Below are 20336 nucleotides of genomic sequence, written 5' to 3'. Positions count from 1 at the left end.
ATTCCCCGTCATATGGCTGGAGGAGTATTACTTCTGCTAGATCTCTGGTTTGTAAAGGACTAATTAAAAGGGTTGGAACAGGATCATCTATTTCAGTATGGAATGATCCCTGGCTCCCATCCACTCGCCCGAGACCAGCTAACAAAAACCTTCATAATAGTTACCCGGAACTCACAGTGGATTCTCTCATTAATCCGGAATCCCGAACATGGAATTTACAGGCAATTAGGGATTTGGTGGATCCACACGATGCAAAAATAATCGAAAGTATACCATTGAGTAGAAATCGGATGGAGGATAGGAATGGATGGCATTTCACCAAGAATGGAAAATACACGGTACAATCAGGGTACCAAGTGGAAAGGATTTATCCTGATAAGGAAAAACCACCAGAATTTTATGGTCCCAATGTTGATATACTCAAAGCTTTTTGCTGGAAAGTGAGGTGTCCTCCAAAGTTAAAACATTTTTTTATGGCAGTTGATATCAGGTTGTATAGCGGTAACGAAAAATCTAAAAGCAAGAGGAATACAAAGAGATACTTGCTGTGCACGGTGTGGCGATACAGAGGAATCAATAAACCATGTGTTTTTTGAATGTCCCCCAGCTCGTCAAGTCTGGGCACTTTCTAAAATCCCATCAAACCCGAACTTTTTCCCTATTGGCTCTCTTTTTGCTAATATGGACCATCTATTTTGGAGAGTTAATCCAAAGATGGAGGATCATCAGTTTGCATGGATATTATGGTATATTTGGAAGGGTCGGAACAATAAAGTATTCAGTAATCTTGATATTGATCCCAGGGAAACACTTCGACTAGCAGAAGTAGAATCAACACTTTGGGCGGAGGCACAAGTTAGTAACAACGGGTGTGCACATGAAATACAGGTCAGGCCTAACTTAGGAACCACAGGAAGATGGTGCTTCACAGATGGTTCATGGAAAGATAAGGATCTATTTTCAGGGCAAGGTTGGCTCAGTACATTACCAGGGTATGATGGTTTACTAGGGGCAAGGAATGTAAGGGCATGTATTTCACCGCTTCATTCGGAGATGGAGGCATTAATTTGGGCAATGGAATGCATGAGAAATTTAAGACAGTTTCAGGTTACGTTTGCAACGGATTGTTCTCAATTGGTGAAGATGGTTTCGGAACCAGAAGAATGGCCAGCATTTGAAAGCTACCTGGAAGATATTAAGCTTTTGAGAAGAAGTTTCGTCAACTCAGATATTGTTCATGTACCTAGGGCGGAGAACATAAGGGCGGATAGTTTGGCACGTAGTGCTCGGCAACAACCGTCTTTCGTCGTACACACGGATTCAGAGTTACCACCTTGGTTTACAGAGTCTATATGAGTCTGTGAATGTTTTTTTGCTGTCAAAAAAAAAAAGTATTTTATTCGCAGAAGTAAAATGTTAGCGGAACATACATATTTTCAATAAATATCAAAATTTTACATGTATGTACTTTTAATTGAATTTACAAAACAACTGTCTCATTTCATCGTATTTCATCATATTTAGGATATGATACATGTTTGAAGATGAACCGTAATTTTATTATCTTTTATCAAATCATCCCATCACAAACTTAAAGGGATGTTCAACACAACACAATTATCCAAAACACATCATAGACATAAACCGGATAAACTTGGAGCCACAAGCCGGATAACACATGAAGCAAAGACAACAATACTAAACCATAGAAATTAAAAACTAACTTTCACCAATGCTCAAGACTTTCTTGCAGAAAATCACTTCCCCCATAAAAACTAAAGAACAAATAAGCCTATTTTGTAAACACATATATCGGCCGGAACCTAGTAACACAACCATAATGACGAGCACAAGAGAGGCCGTCCTTGAATCACAAAATGCAGCTTGATAAGAGCTAAATGAAGAGCTCCAAACCACTGGGCTAAAACAAAAGCCCCATGAACAAACCGACAATTATTAGAGAGAATTAGAACAACTTCGCAATGACACACTTCAAATACCAAAGCAGAACCATTGAAAGCATAACATGATCGACAGTCAACCGGATGCAGATTCCACAACCAAAGGAAATGAGAGAGAGCTACAGAACCAAAAGCTGCAAGGAGACATCATCACTGTTGGAAATGTGCATTTGGTCATGGATGCTATTGCCATGGATGCTATTTCATGGATGCGTTTGGTTATGTGAAATTGGAAACAAATGCAGTTCCGTGGATGCGTTTCTGTGGATGCCTCATTCCAAGTTATGTTTGGACCTTAGTGGCTAAAGCCCATTTCGTGTAAGGGTTTTGGAAGGCCATATATAAACTCCCTAACCTAATTTGTGCCTCCTAATCAAGAAAAAATAAAAAAATAGAGAAAAAAGCTCTCTACAAGATCTAAAGAGAAAGAGACAACAAAGAGGGAAATTCCACAAGGTCTCAAGAGGGAGACAAGCAAAAGGTTCAAAGGCAGCCAAGGAGGAACTGCAGGCTGAGCAAAGGGCAAAAAGGAGAAGGAGAGAAGTAGTCAGAGAGTGAGAAGCTACCATAGACAAGAGAAGAAACAAATTTCAAGTCTTTGTGTTCTTAGAGTGTGTTGGTATCTCTCCTTTTGTAATCTCCTTTGTCATTCTCAAGCTTGTGAGAAGTGACAGGAACTTGTAAGCTTTGCTTGATAGTGGAAGTCGTGGGAGAAGGATCTCACCCCAGAGGTACCTCAAGGAAACTGGGTTAAAAATCTTGTGTCTTTAAGTCTCTGTTGTTCATCACAAAGATCCCTAACAACCACAACTACAAAATCAAGCTATAAACCCAAACCCTTTGCAAAACATGATGCTCATAAAAGCTTACCCATGAATAACAAAGGAGGAAGGAGATGGCAAACAAAAAGGTCCAACAAGGATGTAGACAGAGCAAAAACAAAGAACTGAATTTGCTAATCTAGAGAATTGAAAACATGGCAACACAAGGTGAAAGACTTAAACATCCAACAAAGACTGAGAGACCATTCAACAAAATAACAAGAATATGGAGCGATCAATTAACCATCCAAGAATCACTTAGAACCCATTTCAACAGATCCGATGAAAGAAGTAATGTCCCACATCAATGCCGACATATTCTGGCACTGCCTACTAGAAAACAGTCTCAGATCTGTTCAAGTATCGCAAACGAACCAAAAGACAGAGACATTCTCAGACACCATTTCAGGAATCTCAGCTACCGAAGAACCTCATCTTAACTTAATAAACCTACTAGGCGACTCTATAAATCGTCCTCTCACGACGCCGACGAAGCTTACTAGACACCGGAGAAGGTGAAACAAACTCTTAAATATTTTGCTCTCTTAACGGTTGCTAGAACAAAACTCGATAAGGATTATGACCAAAAATGTTTATCTACGAAATTAATGTATTCTTTTATCAGAAAATACTTATATTTTGTTTAAATGAATATCTATTAAAATCTACTCTATACTAAAAGGAACAAATAGTGAGTTTATAGCCTGTCCACGTAGGCAACAATATTCACCCAATCATAACATTTGATTAATCCACGTAGGATTTCGGTTTTTATTTTCTTTTTGGGTTTCTGGGTCGAGATACGAAATCAAATGGTTTGAATTGTCTGGGCTTCGGTTGGTTTATTGGGCTAGGTCTGAGTATATTAAAAAAAAAAACAAACCCACGCGAGGCGGAACCCTCGAAGCTCTGCGCCTCCATCTCTTCGTCTTCACTCTTTGTTCTTCATCGTTACAGAAATTTCGATCCACCTCTCTACAATCAATACCCCATGACATCTCCATCCATCAATTTATCCTTTATGAGTTCGTTTCGGTTTGCTTTTTTCCTGCCCCTTTATATATTGTTCATCTCTTTTGCGTGGAAACCAAATCTCGAACTTCTCTCCTTACCCTATGGCGTTCAAACCGAATGGAAAATCCCCTGTTACCTCCGATCACGATGACAAAATCATGCTTTTCCGCGACGTCACCCCGGGTCCCCACGAAACCCAGCTGCGTTTCCGCTTGATTCATTTCTGGGAGGCTTGGAACCCTCTGAAGAAGACGCTTATTGGGATTGAGATGCTGTTAATTGACGAGGAGGTATATGTTTTCACCCAATATAGTTTTAGCTTCTTTGTTATTTAAAACGATCTTAGATTTTTTTTTGCTCCTGATTTTATATCCAAAAGTTTCTTCGTTTTACCATATTCGATCGTTCTTAAATTTGTTATTAGATCCTGATTTATATAGTTTTTAGCTTCGTTGTTATTTAGGTCGTTGTAAGGGTTGTTGTTTAGATCGTGATTAATATCGATAGGTTTCTTCGTTGTTTGTTATTTAAAACGTTGTTTGTATTTTTTTTATCTCCTGATATTATATCGATAAGTTTCTTCGTTTTACCATATTCGATAGTTCTTGAATTTGTTTTTAGATCCTGATTTATATAGTTAATTTTTACACTGTCCTTAGTTTTTATAAAACAAAAAAAACTATTTATTGGTACTGTATTTTCTCGCAGGGATCTGTTATACAAGGATTCATTTCTCCAAGCCGTATTGAGAGACATTTGTCTAAAATGAAGCCTGGATCGCTTTACAAGCTCAACAATTTTTATGGATCAAGCAACAAAACCATGTATCGGGTTTCTGATCATGCTGTGACGGTGTCGTTCTCATGGAACTCGGAGCTCTCTGTTCTTGAAGACAGTCCCACTCCTTTTGAAGAAGACAGATTCCGTTTTCATTCCTTTGAGGAATTTCAAGCTGGCTGTGATAGCAAAGGAGACCTCTACGGTAATCTCTGTTATCACACACACCATCTATGAGTTGCAATGGTTGATGATTAATCTAGAATTTTGCTTACAGTGCTATGCGTGTGTGGTTTTGTTTGCTCATGAGAAAGTAGATTACTTAGTGCGCACTACTCTTTCTTTTACGGTTGATCTACTAATTACAAATAAGATTACAAATAAGATTTACTAATTTCGTTTGTACCCTGAGGAGGACTTTTTTTACTACACTCAGTGTTTGGTATTTTTTTTTTTTTTTATTGTAGGATAGTTTGGTTAGGATCTGGTAGCTGGTTGAGTTCTATGTCTGGTTATTTTCTATGAAATTGTTGAAATGCTTTTCCATATTTAGTCTTCTTACTTACACGCTTAATGATTAATGGTATAGATGTTCTTGGGCACATGAAGCTGGTTAATGGTCAGTGTCTCACGGGGACCCCAGTTCTTGATGAAGTGGACATAGCTAGGGCGAGGCATGTGTTGGTTCATGTGCAGTCATACGAGTAAGTGAATTATTATTTCTTAAACACTTTGTCTGTCTACTTATATTAACCATTTAGTGACAATATTTTGCAGTGGACCTGTGGTGAAGCTCTACCTTTGGGACCAGGCTGCAAGAGACTTCTGCAAAAAATTCAAATCATACGAACGCACCCCCACCGTGTTATTGGTGACGACCGTTAACACCAAGAGTCTCGGAGGTTCAGTTTCTAACTTTAGAAAACTTTCTTACAATTAGTAATCTACTCTTGGTGGTCTTTAAATGGGTGTTGCTTAATACAACAGGTACTCTTGCACTGACTACAATGTCCTCCTCACGTGTCTTTATGGACTGCGACGTCCAACCTACGGTCGACTACTTTAGCTGGTAAATCTATATATATTTACATTTTTATATTTAATCTATAGCTGCCTCATCCCATATCAATGAATGAATGGATCAAAATGTTACTACTCTGTCTCAGGTTGGGCTCTAACCCACAGAGTGCTGAGTTGGTTAATGCAGAAGTGGTTACTAAAAGGGAGACACTGACCATAGGAGAAATATTCTCCTACATCAGGGATGGATCTAATAAGGTACGAATTGGTCTACTTATTTCTTAGTCATTTATTAAAAATTGTGAGTCTTATAGAGCTTTGCTGTGTAGGAGGCTTTTTTTGAGTGCACGGCTACGATTGATGATGTGGTCCATGGTTCAACCTGGTATTACATATCGTGCAGTGGTTGCCATACTAAGGCTACGAAAGGCCCAACTTCTTTGATGTGTTCAAAATGTGGGAAAGTCAACATATCAGGAGTGCCACAGTATTTATTCTAACTCACTTCTCAATTCTCAATAACAATTTGAATGGTATTAGCTTATTAATTTCTCATGGCAGGTACCGTGCACAGATATCTGTCTATGATAACAGTGAGCAAGCTGTTTTTGTTCTACTTGGTGATGCTGGTTTTGAGTTAACCGGGAAGCATGCAGCCGAGTTAGTCAGCAGCTATTTTGAGGTAAGTTTCATCACTCAGAACTCTTAGTGTTGGTACTCTCTATATTTGTCTTCACGTAAGAATTGAATATTGATAATCTTGAATGTCAGGCTAATGGAGACCAAGGAGTTACTCAAGAGGTGCCTTTCCCGGAAGCTTTAATTAGCACTATCGGTCAGAAACATAACTTTTGTGTAAAAGTTACACAGCACAACTTAGATGGCAAGTCTCGATCTTTGACTGTGACCAAGATTCTCCCTATGGAATCTCCACCAGTCACAGAAGCTTCGGGAGGAAACTACAACCCGACAACCTTGGAGGAAGGATTTGAGACTGGAACAAAGGTGTGTGAAGCTTCCAAAATCAGTGGGGATTCGGCAGAAGGAAGTAAGAGCAATGGTGACATGGATGAGATGGGCAAAGCAAAACGCCTTAAGCGTGGGGTGTAGATCTTACGTGTGTCGTATTATGTCTTGCATGGGATTACGTTTAAAGTTTTTTTTTTTTTTTCTCTCTCTGTTATTGACTTATAATTTCTTGCAATTTCTCTAAAGTTTTTTATATACTCTGAATGCTTATGTTTTGATTATCATTATTCTACTTCTTAAGGCTTATAACTCTGTTTCTTTAGATGTTTTGAAATATAGCTTTGTGACAAACAGGTCAATCAATACCGATTTTGAAAATCATTTTTTAACGAACTTTTGGTTTTTTTGAAAAATGTCTGTAATGAAAGCAACATTTTAGGAAAAAAAGGAGGTTTTCAAGTGCATATTTTACTTTGGATAAAAACGTGTTTTCCAATCTACACAATTACTCTACTTTCCATTAAATTGTTGAAGGCATAAATTTAGTACCGATTATGGAAAAAGAATCAATCAAGTAATCAATCAATACCTAAACCATATCAAACACGATTTTTTAAAATCAAGAATATATCTTCTCATTTTTTAATCAACCAAGTAATTCGATTTTACCTAAATCATATCAAACACGAATTATTTCTCCTCTAACTCTCCCCTTAGGCTGCTGTACGGTAAACCAAGGTTTCTTTTTCCGTTTTGAAGCATCCCCTTAAGCTGCTGCAACCAAGCTTCCTATTTCCCATCTTTAATCAACGCTAGACTCAACGTACTGTGGAAGGTAAGAATTTTTAAATCAACCAAGAATATACAAATCTTAATCCATCAATCTAACTGCTAATCAGTTTCATTATAAGGTTAGAAATATATAAGGAATGGAGCAGCCACCTCTTCCACCCCCTTCGCAAACTGCAGGTAAATATGCTTTATATATTCACCTTCTTATAATCATCCTAAAAATCGCCTTATAGGAATGGTCGTCGGTATATGCATATGTCGCTAGATATATTAATTGTATTTCTTAGGCCATAAACCAGGATATACATACATATTGAGACAAAAGGTTAATCAAATGTTTAACGTAACTTTAAAATAAAAATTAATATAATATATATATTTCCTATTTAAAGTTTTAATTTTTCACAAGATATAAACTTTAATATTTATAGGATAGTGATGCAACGGTTCGTGCATGCACTTAATAATTAACAAAGCTTTAGAGATGCAAAGTCGAGTGTGACTTCTTAGAATATAGAGTTACAAAATTATGAGATTCAAAAAAAAGAAGAAGATTTGTTTAGCTATGTTTAATTTAGTTATTGCGCTACCTGTTTAAAATGTAACATGTGTTAGATTTATAATGATCTACTTTTTTGGTTAGGATCAATACTGAGTTTTTGAAAGACTAAATAATACCATGTCATTCTTATAATTATTTACGTTATTTATTACGTTGGAATTATTTCTTATGAGTATAAAGAACAATTCTATAGTCAATGATATTTAATGGCTATATAAATTATGTTTCATAAAAAAATCAGTAAATTGTTGCTAATCTAAAACATATATTAACTATTCATAGTTTTGCTTATAAATCTCAGATAAAATTTAAGCTGAAAGAAAATAAACTAACCATCACAACTAACTTATAAAATTAACATTCAGGAATAAATGCTCATTCACACCAACGTTTAAAGACAAAAAATTATATATTTAAACCCACCCTATTTACCACATTTCGACAAAGACTTCACCCCACACAATTACCTCAACAATGAGTGACATACCACTTATATCTCATAGAATCTCGCATCAAAGAAGATCTACAGGTGGAAACCCTGAAACAAACCCAACCACAAGATGTGTATTGTTTGCTTCGGAAATTACAACCAACACAACAATCTTTGTACTATTACATGCGGCCACAGTTTCCATTTCCCTTGCATTGATCAGTGGCTTTGCAGAAACATAAGTTGTCCGATTTGCAGAGAAAGCAATCTTTGATGCCAAACTTTTCGAAAAATAAAAAAAAGTCAATTGAATTCTGAATTCTAAGATCATTTATGTCTTCATTTTATTATGCCATTTTGTATAAAAGTTATTATACACAGTTAATATTTTTAACATAAAACTCAATATTCTAATTTAAATTTTTTAAATAACAGAAGAACTAATTTCTGTCTGAACTCGAGACCAAATCCGTACAATAATGTTTATATATTTTCGGTAATTATAAAATAACATAAACAGTTACATAAATATAAAAAATAAAAAACATTTTCGTAACAATATTTAACTACCTAGCTGTATCTTATTACAATTTTTAAATCGTATATCTTTTAGTGACAACTTCCATGCAACACATTCCTCAAAAAATCCACCAACTTCAAGAAGGGATTTCAATTCGTCCTATCATCGTATGTATAAGAAATGTTTGGGACATCAAAAAACACCAAACAGATAGTACTCGAACTTCCATCGGCTTCATGTGCTACGACCACAACGTAAGCCTTTTCTAAACTTCTATATATATATATATATATATATATACAAATATCTATATATTTCCCAATCCACCATATTTGATTTAAACTACTCACTGCTTGCCTAATTGGTTCGGCCCTACAAAATATTTTTCACACCCAGGGACAACTATTAGAAGGTCGGGTCACCGGAGACATTCAGCCGAATGATTCAAAAAACTTAACCGAAGGAGATAGTTATGAGTTCTCGAGATTTTATGTCATACATAATTCACGACAACGGAAGCTCACCCAACTGTCGTACTATATTCAGATCGGCCAAAGGACAACAGCATTGAATGTTACACTTGATGGTCCGATGTTCCCAGTTCACAGTTTGTCACCTCAGAAATACACAAATCTATTGCGGTTAGCCAGTACACCCACATACTTACCAGGTAGGTATGTCATTCCAATATTAGTTAAATAAATATGTATATTTATTTTAAAATCAATGTGCAGACGTCGTGGGACAGATAGTCATAATACAAAAAATAAAACTTGACCACCCAGAACTCAATATTGATGCTACGATTGGCCTACGGCTGAACAGGTTAGTCTAACACAATAGTTTTTAACAAAATAATTATTATCTTCATACCACATCTCTATCTCAGGTCAACGATTGTTAAACTCATATTGTGCGACCAGCAAGCAGCAGATTTTAGCATCCTACAAAGCAAGAAGAATAGAAAATTTAAAGTTATGATCATCACAAGCGTAATTCCTAAACTAATCCAAGGTAAATAGTTCAATTTAAAACATCAAAAATAATACATATATGAATATTTTTCTTATCAACATAAAAACAATATCCAATATTTGCAGGCAAACTTATACTCCATTCATCACCAGCAACAGTTTTCTACTTCAACAAATCAATTGATTACATAAAGCATTTCAAAAGGCGAATTAGAGATTATGCAAAAACATGCAGCACAGAGTGACCTTCCTTCATGCATAATTCGGATTATTATTCTCTCTCTCAAAGAACTTGATACCTAGATTTGTTTTCATTAAACTTTATTTTATGATTGCTTTCCTTTATTTTCGTGAATTTATCCAAGATGAGATTTTGATCTTTTTAAATAAAATAATCTGTATTCTAAAACTAAAACAAATATTTTTTACAATAATTAGTTAATTTATGCTAAACATGATAAATGAACCAAAATTAAATACATATCCGTGCTCAGCCATGCAAGTTAGTGAGCAGTAAGGCATGATCAGAGTGAATAAGAAAGTCCACTATAAATATGTGGTCGTTTGGAGATAAAATTGTATAGATTTATGAATTGGAAAAATTACTACAATTCATTATATTTACAAATTGAGCTACTTTAATTACAGATTTGAAAAAAATCGAATTTCATAACATATGATTGGGAAATATGATTATGTACTCTTTTTTAAAAGGGGGTTTTATATTTTAAGATAAGACTCCGACCTTTAGAATAAGAGAATTTATGTTGTATATATAATTATATTTTTAAAAAAACTCTAAAATCTCAGACTTGATTCAGGACTTACAGCAAAACACAAAAAAAATATAGATAAAAACATTAAATTCAGGGGAAAAAAATCTTCATAAAACTTAAATTCTAACATTATTATACAAATATGGGAAAGCTTTTTTTTTTTTTGGTAGGAAAGCTTTAAAGAGAGAAAATATAACTGTACTATTTCTGATTCCAGTCTCTACTTTTTACAAAAATCACCTTCCTCCCATATTAAGCAGTTACAAAAGCATTATATAATTAAGATTTGGTAAAGTTATTATACTAAAAACTTTTCTTAGTTCACAAATAGAATTCACTCACCCTCACGTGGCCACGATTTCCTCAGTCAAGCGAGTGCACATAGATCAAGTCAACAAAAACAAACAAGTCAAAAATATTAACATCCATCCATAAATGCTATTATAGGTTTTAAAGACCTCTAATTTATGTAATATTACAAAACTCCAAATTCTTTTAATACAATTAAAGTTTGACCATTACATATATTAAAATAATATTCTAGAACGATATTCAACTGTAAGTTTTCAACTATTACACGTTTAAAATATTATTAAGTATGCTTCGTTTTTTGAAAATGGGGTGTTTATATTTTAAATAGGTTATTGGAGTACTTTTTCTTTTGCTGAACTTATTCGAGATAAGAAGCTATTTAAATTAAACTTTGTTGTTTTCAATATCTAAAATAAAATAGAATTATCATAAACTAATTAACTCTTAGTTATAATCCAATTCCTCATCTTTACTCATTTGAGTTCATTTTTTTAATTTTTTAGTAAAAAAACAATTCAAGTTCTGAGTATATGATAATTTTAGATTCATAATGATCTAAATTTTGGTTAGGATCAATACTGAGTTTCTATTCTTATTTGTATGTTTATAAATTGTATTAGCCTTTGCTTTTCATTATATGATTATTCAAAAATTTATATGGATTTATTTATATATAATCTATTAAAAAAGAAGTCATTATACCTTTATGTCTGATTTTTTTTATTTGAAAGATTCTTAAAATATGTATGGAATTTTACATAAGTTAGTTATAATATATTTATTTTTGTTTAACATATTAATAAATATACTACGAACAATGTTCAACCACATCTTTCAAATATGTTTTAAAATGTTATAAAGTTGTATTTTCGAAAAAAATTTTTACAACTGTCCAAGTTGAAACATCTTTCTTTAATAATTATAATTCATAACCCATAACTTCCTAAGACCAGGAAAAGTTTTATAATATGTAACTTATTTTCTATTCAACCTATATTAATGTTATAGTAGAAAACTTACATACTTTTCAACTATTTAACCCCTTGCATCATGTATCTATTGTACAACTCATCCATATATCTAGACAACTCCACTAAAATCTAAACATGAGTCTAATTTCTTGGATTGTACGCCACAAAACTTCACAAAGTCTGACATCTCCAAAAAGAAGCATCACCATGAATATAAAGAGACGAAATACACAACAAACGAAGATCGTGATCTCTATTGACATGAAGACAACAAGTAGTGGTTATCTAACACACGAAACAGCAAGCAATATGGAGTTTATGCTTGGTTACCACGAGATCGATTTTGACACGATTACTGAGATAGTCGAGGAGGCTTCCGCCGTTGCCGCACGCAATATCCCAACACTCAATAATCCCACCAATATTGATTTTGATATAATTGTTAAAATAAATGATCTTAATCCAGACGTTATCCGCAGAATTGACCTGGATGTTTATCTCACCGAGCTACGGGATAATCGAAGGGAGACAATTCCTAGCGAAAGAAATGACATATGTCCAATCTGTTGGGAAGAGTTTGGCACCGAACTGGATATCAACTCCTTGAGTTGTAATCATACCTATCATCATCACTGCATCTCGAACTGGGTTGAAAAAACCTTAACTTGCCCATATTGTAGAGCAGTACTTGCTTAATACACAATAAATCCATTATCTTATCTAATAATTGTTTCCCCTGTTTTAAATTTTTAATTGAAAAAGAAATAATAATAATTATAATTGAATTGCATCCGTAAAGAATTATTATTATTATTATGTATAAATAAAGACGTGTCGGGTTTTAATTAGGAAAGTGGGTTTTAAAGTGATACTATGATTCATATTTGTAGAAAATTAAGACAGCCCCATATATATTATTTTAGTTCGAAATCTTTTTTAAAAAACTTGCTATTAATATCTCTATTATAGCTGAAAAGATTAACATCCCAAATCAAATTATTAAAAATACTACAAATACAACAGTTATTATAAACCAAAGCTAATATTTAAAATATACTAACATCACCAAAACAGTATTACGTTATTATAAAGATCAAATCAACCTTCACAAATAAGTCAAAAAAATTAACATCCACCTATAAATGCTCATTAAAACCAACATTAAAAGAATTATATGCTCACTAAATCAAATAACCTCAATTATCTTCCCAAGTATTATTAAATTATAAAGATTTATTTAACAAAAAAATATAGATAAACTTAGTGTATCATGGTAGTTAATTTTTTTCATTTCCTAACAGATTATTTTGGCAAACCCAAAATTACAATCGTTATTAAATCCAAAGAGATTTCTTTGATAATTTTATGTTCTCAAATTATTATAAGACGATGGAAAGATCCAAAGAGAGAAAATACAAATATACAATTTTTTGATTCCAAAACAAAAACTTAGATACATTGTCTTAAAAACTTCCGCTAACATATAAATTCCAGCGAAACTGAAACACTTTAAATAAAAAAACTCATAAAATTAACATTCAGTAATAAATGCTCATTCACACCAACGTTAAAAGACAAAAAAATCATATATTTAAACTCACTTTATTTACCACATTTCGACAAAGACTTCACCCCACACAAATACCTCAACAATGAGTGACATACCACTTATATCTCAGCGAATCTCACATCAAAAAAGATCTACAGGTGGAACCCCGAAGCAAACCTTCCAAGTTTATTTGAATAAAAAATATTATATTTGAAATCACATGTCATTACACGCTTAATATTTTTAAACATAAAATTCAATATTCTGTTTAAAATTTTTAAATAACAGACACATTAATTTATTTTTGAACTCGAGACCAAATCCGTACAATAAGGTTTCTATATTTTCTGTATTTATAATATATCATTAACCATATTTTGGCAAGAAAAAGGAATAATGAAAGATGAAATTTCACATAAAAATAAGACATCATATTTGGATATATTTAAAAAATACTTACAAATATATTATATTCTTGATAATTTTAAAATTAAATAAACACCTAAATTATTAAAATAAAATTAAAATACAAATAAAACTAAATCAATATTTTGTAACATCAAAATAATAATTGGATAAAAAATATATTATGTTAATAGTAGATTAAAGATTTTGAAAAATAGAATTTAGTAGATTAAAGATAGATTAAATTAATGTTCTAAAACGTTATTCAACTGTCAGTTCTCAACTATTACACGTAAAAAAAATAGAATTTGTAATTAAAAAAAATTAAGACCCACCTATATATTATTTTAGTTCGGAATATTTTTAAAATACTTGCTATTATGATTTCTATTATAGCTGGAAAGATTAACTTTGCAAATCAATTTATTTTAAATACTACAAATACAACAGTTATTGTAAACCAAAAATAAAAATAAAAATATATGAACATCACCATCACTATTAAGCCTATTTCCAAAATCTATTTATTTTGGGAACCATATTACCATTTCCTAGCTATTTATTCTACCCATTACTATTGTTATTAGTTTATTTAGATCATAGTTACATTGAGAGTAGAACAAAAGAATATAGAAGTACATAAATTAATACGTATAAATAAAAACGAGTATCACGTAAAGATATCAAATTAGAATAGTACTATACACGAAACAGTGTATTATGTTTTCATTATGAAATTGGATTAATCCTATATTTAAAGGGATACTAATAATTTTAAATTGGAAAAACCTAATGACCCACAATTATTTTATTTTAATTAGAACATTTCAAAATTCTGTCTAGATACTTTATTACCTTTTACTTTAAATTTTAATCATAACTATAATATATTACTTAATATAACCAAGAAAATAACATTATCAAAACTACAGGAGGATCCACGCAAAAGAGGAAGCGAGGCCGACCACGTGGATCACTTAATAAACCAAACTTATAGATTTATATACCCAAAATATCTAATCCTGAATGAACTAATATATTACTTTAATATAACCAAGAAAATAACTAATCTAGATACTTTATTACCTTCTACTTTAAATTTTAATCATAACTATAATATATAACTTAATATAACCAAGAAAATAACATTATCAAAACTACAGGAGGATCCACGCAAAAGAGGAAGCGAGGCCGACCACGTGGATCACTTAATAAACCAAAAGGTATATATTTACTACCCAAACTATCTAATCCTAAGACAAATTGTCTTATCCCAATGATTAAACTGTGTACATTTTCAGTTCATCTGGTAAATGACCGACCATCATTCAAACCAACATATTACGACTGTAAGTATATATGGATCATATTATTATATCTTAAACCAAACTTATTCATCAAACAACCTAACTTCCCAGACTTATTTTAACAGGTGGATGTGATAACTGCGACTCTTACAGTAAGAAATAATCCTAAAATGTGTATCTATCATGCTATATTCTTTTAACCTAACAACTATTAATCTTAATAGTCAAGCAGAAAAATGCACGTAATATGAGAAAGGCCATTTTGCTATCCAAACGAACGTCGGCATCGTCACGGGGTACGCATAATGGCTGATAAAATCTAATTCGATTTATTACATTTCTGATTCAAATTTACGTTGTTTCTATATAGATACAAATGCTCCACCAAATCCACAAGGAACGCGTCGCACTCAACCAAAAAAGAAAGGTGCATACTACTTAAGCCCCTATAGTTTCCCAGAAATATATATATATATATATATATATATAATTTCTCAAATATATTTTCCAGCGTAATGGTGTTTCTAAAAATCAACTTAATTCAAATTTTAAGACTAATTCATTTTAACAAATAATTTTTTTTAAAAAAAAAAAAAAAAATACCAAAGAAAACAAATAAAAAACTTTTTTGCCAAAATATAAAAAATAATAATTTCTAACCCTCTGTTAAACTCTTAAATTTCAAAAACTATGATTTAACAATTCGTAATAAACATTTTCCAGAAAAAGGTTCCACATCCCGACTTGATGAAAACTCAATCGTACCATGCTCAAAATGTGGTGCATTAATGTGGACTTCTGAAAGCACTGCTACAGACCCACGAACAGGTGAACCAACTTTCACCCTTTGCTGTAACCATGGCCAAATCAAGCTTCCACCGATCAACCAGCCGCCAGCCCTGTTAGAAAAACTTCTTCAAGCCAGATGGTTTCGAGATACAATCCGAGTCTATAATTCTGTCCTTGCTTTTACATCCGTTGGAATGAAAATGGATTATAGTGTCGTCCACGCACCTGGTCCTTATACTATACGGATCCAAGGTCAAACCCACCACAGAATTGGCTCGCTCATACCACGACAAGGCTGTCTCCCAGAATATCTCCAGCTTTACATATTTGACACGGCTAACGAACTCAAAAACCGCCTAAACGCGATGGGGCAAACCTCAGCAGAAGGTAACCTCGATGAGCCAACGTTAGCCCTCCTCATCGAGATGATTGACGAGAACAATTGTCTGGCAAAGATCTTTCGTCGTGCACGAGACCACTACGAAAGCGTTGGGTCAGAGTTTACTATTAGGTTAGTCCAAGATAAAGGGAAGGGGAAAGAATATGATCTTCCAACTACAAGCGAGGTGGCAGGTCTTATCGTGGGGGATATAACATCAACAATTGGAGAACGAGATATAGTGGTTCAGTTTCAATCTGACACTCTGCAGCAGATACGTGACGATCACCCTCTATATATGAGCCTCCAATACCCTCTTTTGTTTCCGTATGGTGAATACGGGTTTCACCCAGAAATTCCCCTTCATCTTGAGACAGGCACTTCAAGAACAAGGCAATTCGTGACCATCCGTCAATACTACGCCTCTCTAATCCAAACACGTCCTAACCAAGGAATGACGTTGATTAAAGGCGGTCGTCTCCTCCATCAGTTTATTGTGGACGTTTACACAGCGATTGAAGAAGACCGACTGAGGTGGGCGAGAAATAACCAAGAAATCTTGCGGGCTGAGCTCTACAGCAATGTCCTTGATGCTGTAAGTAAAGGTGACACTGATGCTAAAATTATTGGCCAGAGATTTATACTGCCACCAAGTTTCACCGGAGGCCCCCGGTACTTGGTTGAGAAATACCACGATGCTATGGCTATTTGCAGAGAATTCGGCAATCCAGATTTGTTTATCACGATGACGGCCAATCCAAACTGGAGCGAGATTAAAGAACATCTTCAGAAATACGGTGGAGATTCTCCTAATGATAGACCGGATATTGAATGTCGGGTTTTTAAGATGAAGCTAGATCAACTGCTCAAGGATTTCAAAGCAGGCACTTTTTTCAAGCCATATAAGGCAGCTCTCCACCGAATAGAGTTTCAAAAAAGAGGCTCCCTCATGCACATATATTATTGTGGTTAGGAAATTCTACCAGAACACCAAGTGCAGAAGAAGTGGATGAAATAATTTCGGCCGAGCTCCCCAACAAAGAGGAAGACCCAGCTGCTTACGACTTAGTCACGAAACACATGATCCACGGTCCATGTGGACACTTCAATCCGAAGTCACCATGTATGGAAAACAATGTGTGCACGAAAAAGTATCCTCGGCCGAATAACGACAACACTTCGATTGACAAATCCGGGTATGTGTTATATCGTCGACGCCGAAACAAAGATCCGTGTACAGTTAAGGCTGGAGCTGTACTAGACAACACTTTCGTCGTGCCTCATAACATTAACCTTCTGAAGAAGTACGAAGCTCATATTAATGTTGAATGGTGTAATCGGACAAGCGCGGTGAAATACTTATTCAAGTACATAACCAAGGGCGTTGACCGAGCAACCGCTGTTATTGAGAAAGGAAATACAGCAACTACATCCGACGCGACAGGATCCGGAGGATCAAAGGAGAAAGTCCTAAGGCAACGCAATGAGATCCAAGACTACATTGAAGCCCGATATTTATCAGCTTGTGAGTCTATGTGGCGGACTTTCGCATTCCACATACACAAAAGAAAGCCGTCAGTTGAAAAGCTTATCATTCACTTGGAAGGCGAACATAATATTACGGTTAAATCAACAGACAACCTCGGTCGGGTAATCCACAAACCGGGTATCGAGAAGACGATGTTCACAGAGTGGATGGTTTTATGCAGAAGGTCAGCGTTTGCCCGGACACTGACATATGTGCAGATTCCTGAATTTTTTGTCTGGAACAACAGTGCTAAAGTGTGGACTGAGCGTAAGAGAGGAAAACAATTGGCCGAGTCGTAGCTGTCCATCCTTCGGCAGGCGATCGATACTACCTGAGGGTCCTCATTATAAGATTAAGGGTCCTAGAAGTTACGACGAGCTAAAAAATACAACGACGTTAAATACCCGGACTTCAAATCAGTTTGCCAAGCACGAGGCCTTTTGGACGACGATGTTGAATGGCTCGAGAGTATGTCGGAGGGTGCTCGAACGGCCAGCCCATACCAGCTTCGTGATATGTTTGTCACATTCCTAAACACTGCTTCGTCGCCAAGCCCTAAAGGACTATGGGAACACTCATGAAAATCAATGAGCGAGGACATACTTCACAAGAGGCAAGGATCTTAGGCCACGCGAATCTGGAACTGGACGATAGTACCCCTGGAGCATATCCCCATTTGAAGAAGTTGAAAAGCTAGATGCGCATGCAAGATCGCTCCTTAACTATTTTAAGGATAATGCCGAAGATCAATCTGTTTTGCTCAAGGAACTGGGGAACAGTTTTGGAACCAAGAAATGGATTACGATGTTGCGGAGGAAACACTAAGACATGACAATCAATACAAATTGCTCAATGCTGAGCACTTGCAATCTATGAATCAGTCTTAGACTCGGTTGACAAGAAAGAAGGAAAACTTTTCTTTGTATATGGCGCAGGGGCACAGGAAAACATTCCTATACCAGACTATTATATCCAGACTTCGGTCAAAAAAACAAATTGTTCTACCAGTTGCTTCTTCGGGAATAGCCGCATTGCTACTACCAAACGGGAGAACAGCTCACTCTCGCTTCAATATTCCATTGAAGCTCGACGAAGATAAGCTTTGCAACATCAAACCAGGTACAATGCTTGCTGAGTAATTGAGGAAACAGACCTCATAATTTGGGATGAGGCACCGATGACACACAAACATGCTTTCGAAGCATTAGACAGTCGTTGAAGGATATTCTGTCTATCAAAAATCCCACCGCAAAGAATCAGCCTTTTGGTGGCAAAACAGTTATGTTAGGTGGTGATTTCAGACAGATCCTACCAGTCATCCGCAAGGTAGAAGAGCTGATACTGTACTAGGCTTCGATAAGCCATTCATATCTATGAATAGCTGCCACAAGTTCTCTTTGAAAACAAATATGCGAGTCAATCAGGATGAGAAGATTTATTCTGAATGGCTTCTCAGAGTCGGGGAAGGTCGTCTAGGAGAAGAACAAGAATATGAGGGGGATGGGTACAATGACCAACTCATAGATATCGATGACTCATTGATTGTCAGAGTTTTGTTGACCCATTGAAAGAAGTTGTTGATGCTGCATATGGACAAACAGCAGCCCTATGAATTCCAGACTTCCTACACCGATAAAGCTATCTCACCCCCGTAACGAAACCGTTGATGAAATCAATGCTTATACCATCTCACGGAACGACGGGGTATCAAGAGATTACTACAGCTCAGACAGCTTTGAGTTATCAGATCTACATCAGATCAAATGATACACTATACTCCATTGAGTATCTTAACTCATTGGAATTCTCGGGTTTGCCTTCGCACAAACTTACTCTGAAAGTTGGTGCCCCAGTTATGCTTCTCAGAAACATAAATCAGAAAAAAGGATTATGCAACGGTACTACTCGGATGATCCTAACCCACGTTGGTGAACGCGTTCTGAAGGCCGAGATCATCACTGGATCCCACATTGGAGAAGAGGTCTTGATCCCAAGAATTGTGCTTTTGTATGATGAAACGAAATTACCGTTCACATTAGTCGGCGGCAATTTCCTATCAGATTGTGCTACGCAATGACAATCAACAAAAGCCAAGGCCAAAGCTTAAAAGAGGTCATCTTATACCTGCCTAAGCCAGTCTTTTCTCATGGTCAACTTTACGTGGCCCTCTCCCGTGTCACAGCAAAGCAGGATTAACGATCATCAAAACTGAAGATCCACACCAGCTGAAAGTGAAGAACATAGTCTACAAAGAAATCTTCAAAGGCCTTCATCCCGAGACAGTTAATTTAAATATTTATTTTTACTCCAATCTTTTTCAGAAATCTGATAACAATTATATTCACAGATTAACAACCTCGAAATATCGACCCAGCGATGATACAAGCCAATAAAGAAGAGACTTACCATGGGTTTACCCCACCTACGCCCCAGGTACAAAAACTTTTAATATAATAGCAATACCACAATATTCAACTAAA

General features: G+C 35.0%; 3 protein-coding genes across 3 annotated transcripts; all 3 read left to right on the top strand.

Moving 5' to 3' along the window:
* Positions 1 to 4533: 4533 nt before the first annotated feature.
* On the top strand, positions 4534 to 6200 carry LOC125608938. Its single transcript, XM_048779596.1, has 6 exons — positions 4534 to 4778; positions 5163 to 5277; positions 5351 to 5475; positions 5561 to 5642; positions 5740 to 5851; positions 5923 to 6200. Exons 1-6 carry the CDS (start codon positions 4562 to 4564, stop codon positions 6091 to 6093), a joined length of 822 nt encoding a protein of 273 aa, XP_048635553.1. The 5' UTR covers positions 4534 to 4561; the 3' UTR covers positions 6094 to 6200.
* Positions 6148 to 6703, top strand: LOC125608582. The gene is made up of 3 exons (XM_048778997.1): positions 6148 to 6154; positions 6196 to 6275; positions 6365 to 6703. Exons 1-3 carry the CDS (start codon positions 6148 to 6150, stop codon positions 6701 to 6703), a joined length of 426 nt encoding a protein of 141 aa, XP_048634954.1.
* A 9446-nt stretch (positions 6704 to 16149) lies between these two features.
* Positions 16150 to 18155, top strand: LOC125608581. Its single transcript, XM_048778996.1, has 2 exons — positions 16150 to 17212; positions 17302 to 18155. Exons 1-2 carry the CDS (start codon positions 16150 to 16152, stop codon positions 18153 to 18155), a joined length of 1917 nt encoding a protein of 638 aa, XP_048634953.1.
* Positions 18156 to 20336: the final 2181 nt, after the last annotated feature.

Source organism: Brassica napus, chromosome A5 (assembly GCF_020379485.1).
Source record: "Brassica napus cultivar Da-Ae chromosome A5, Da-Ae, whole genome shotgun sequence".
NCBI lineage: Eukaryota > Viridiplantae > Streptophyta > Magnoliopsida > Brassicales > Brassicaceae > Brassica > Brassica napus.
The sequence above is the reverse complement of the archived record's forward strand: the minus strand, read 5'-3'. Positions and strand labels throughout refer to the sequence as shown.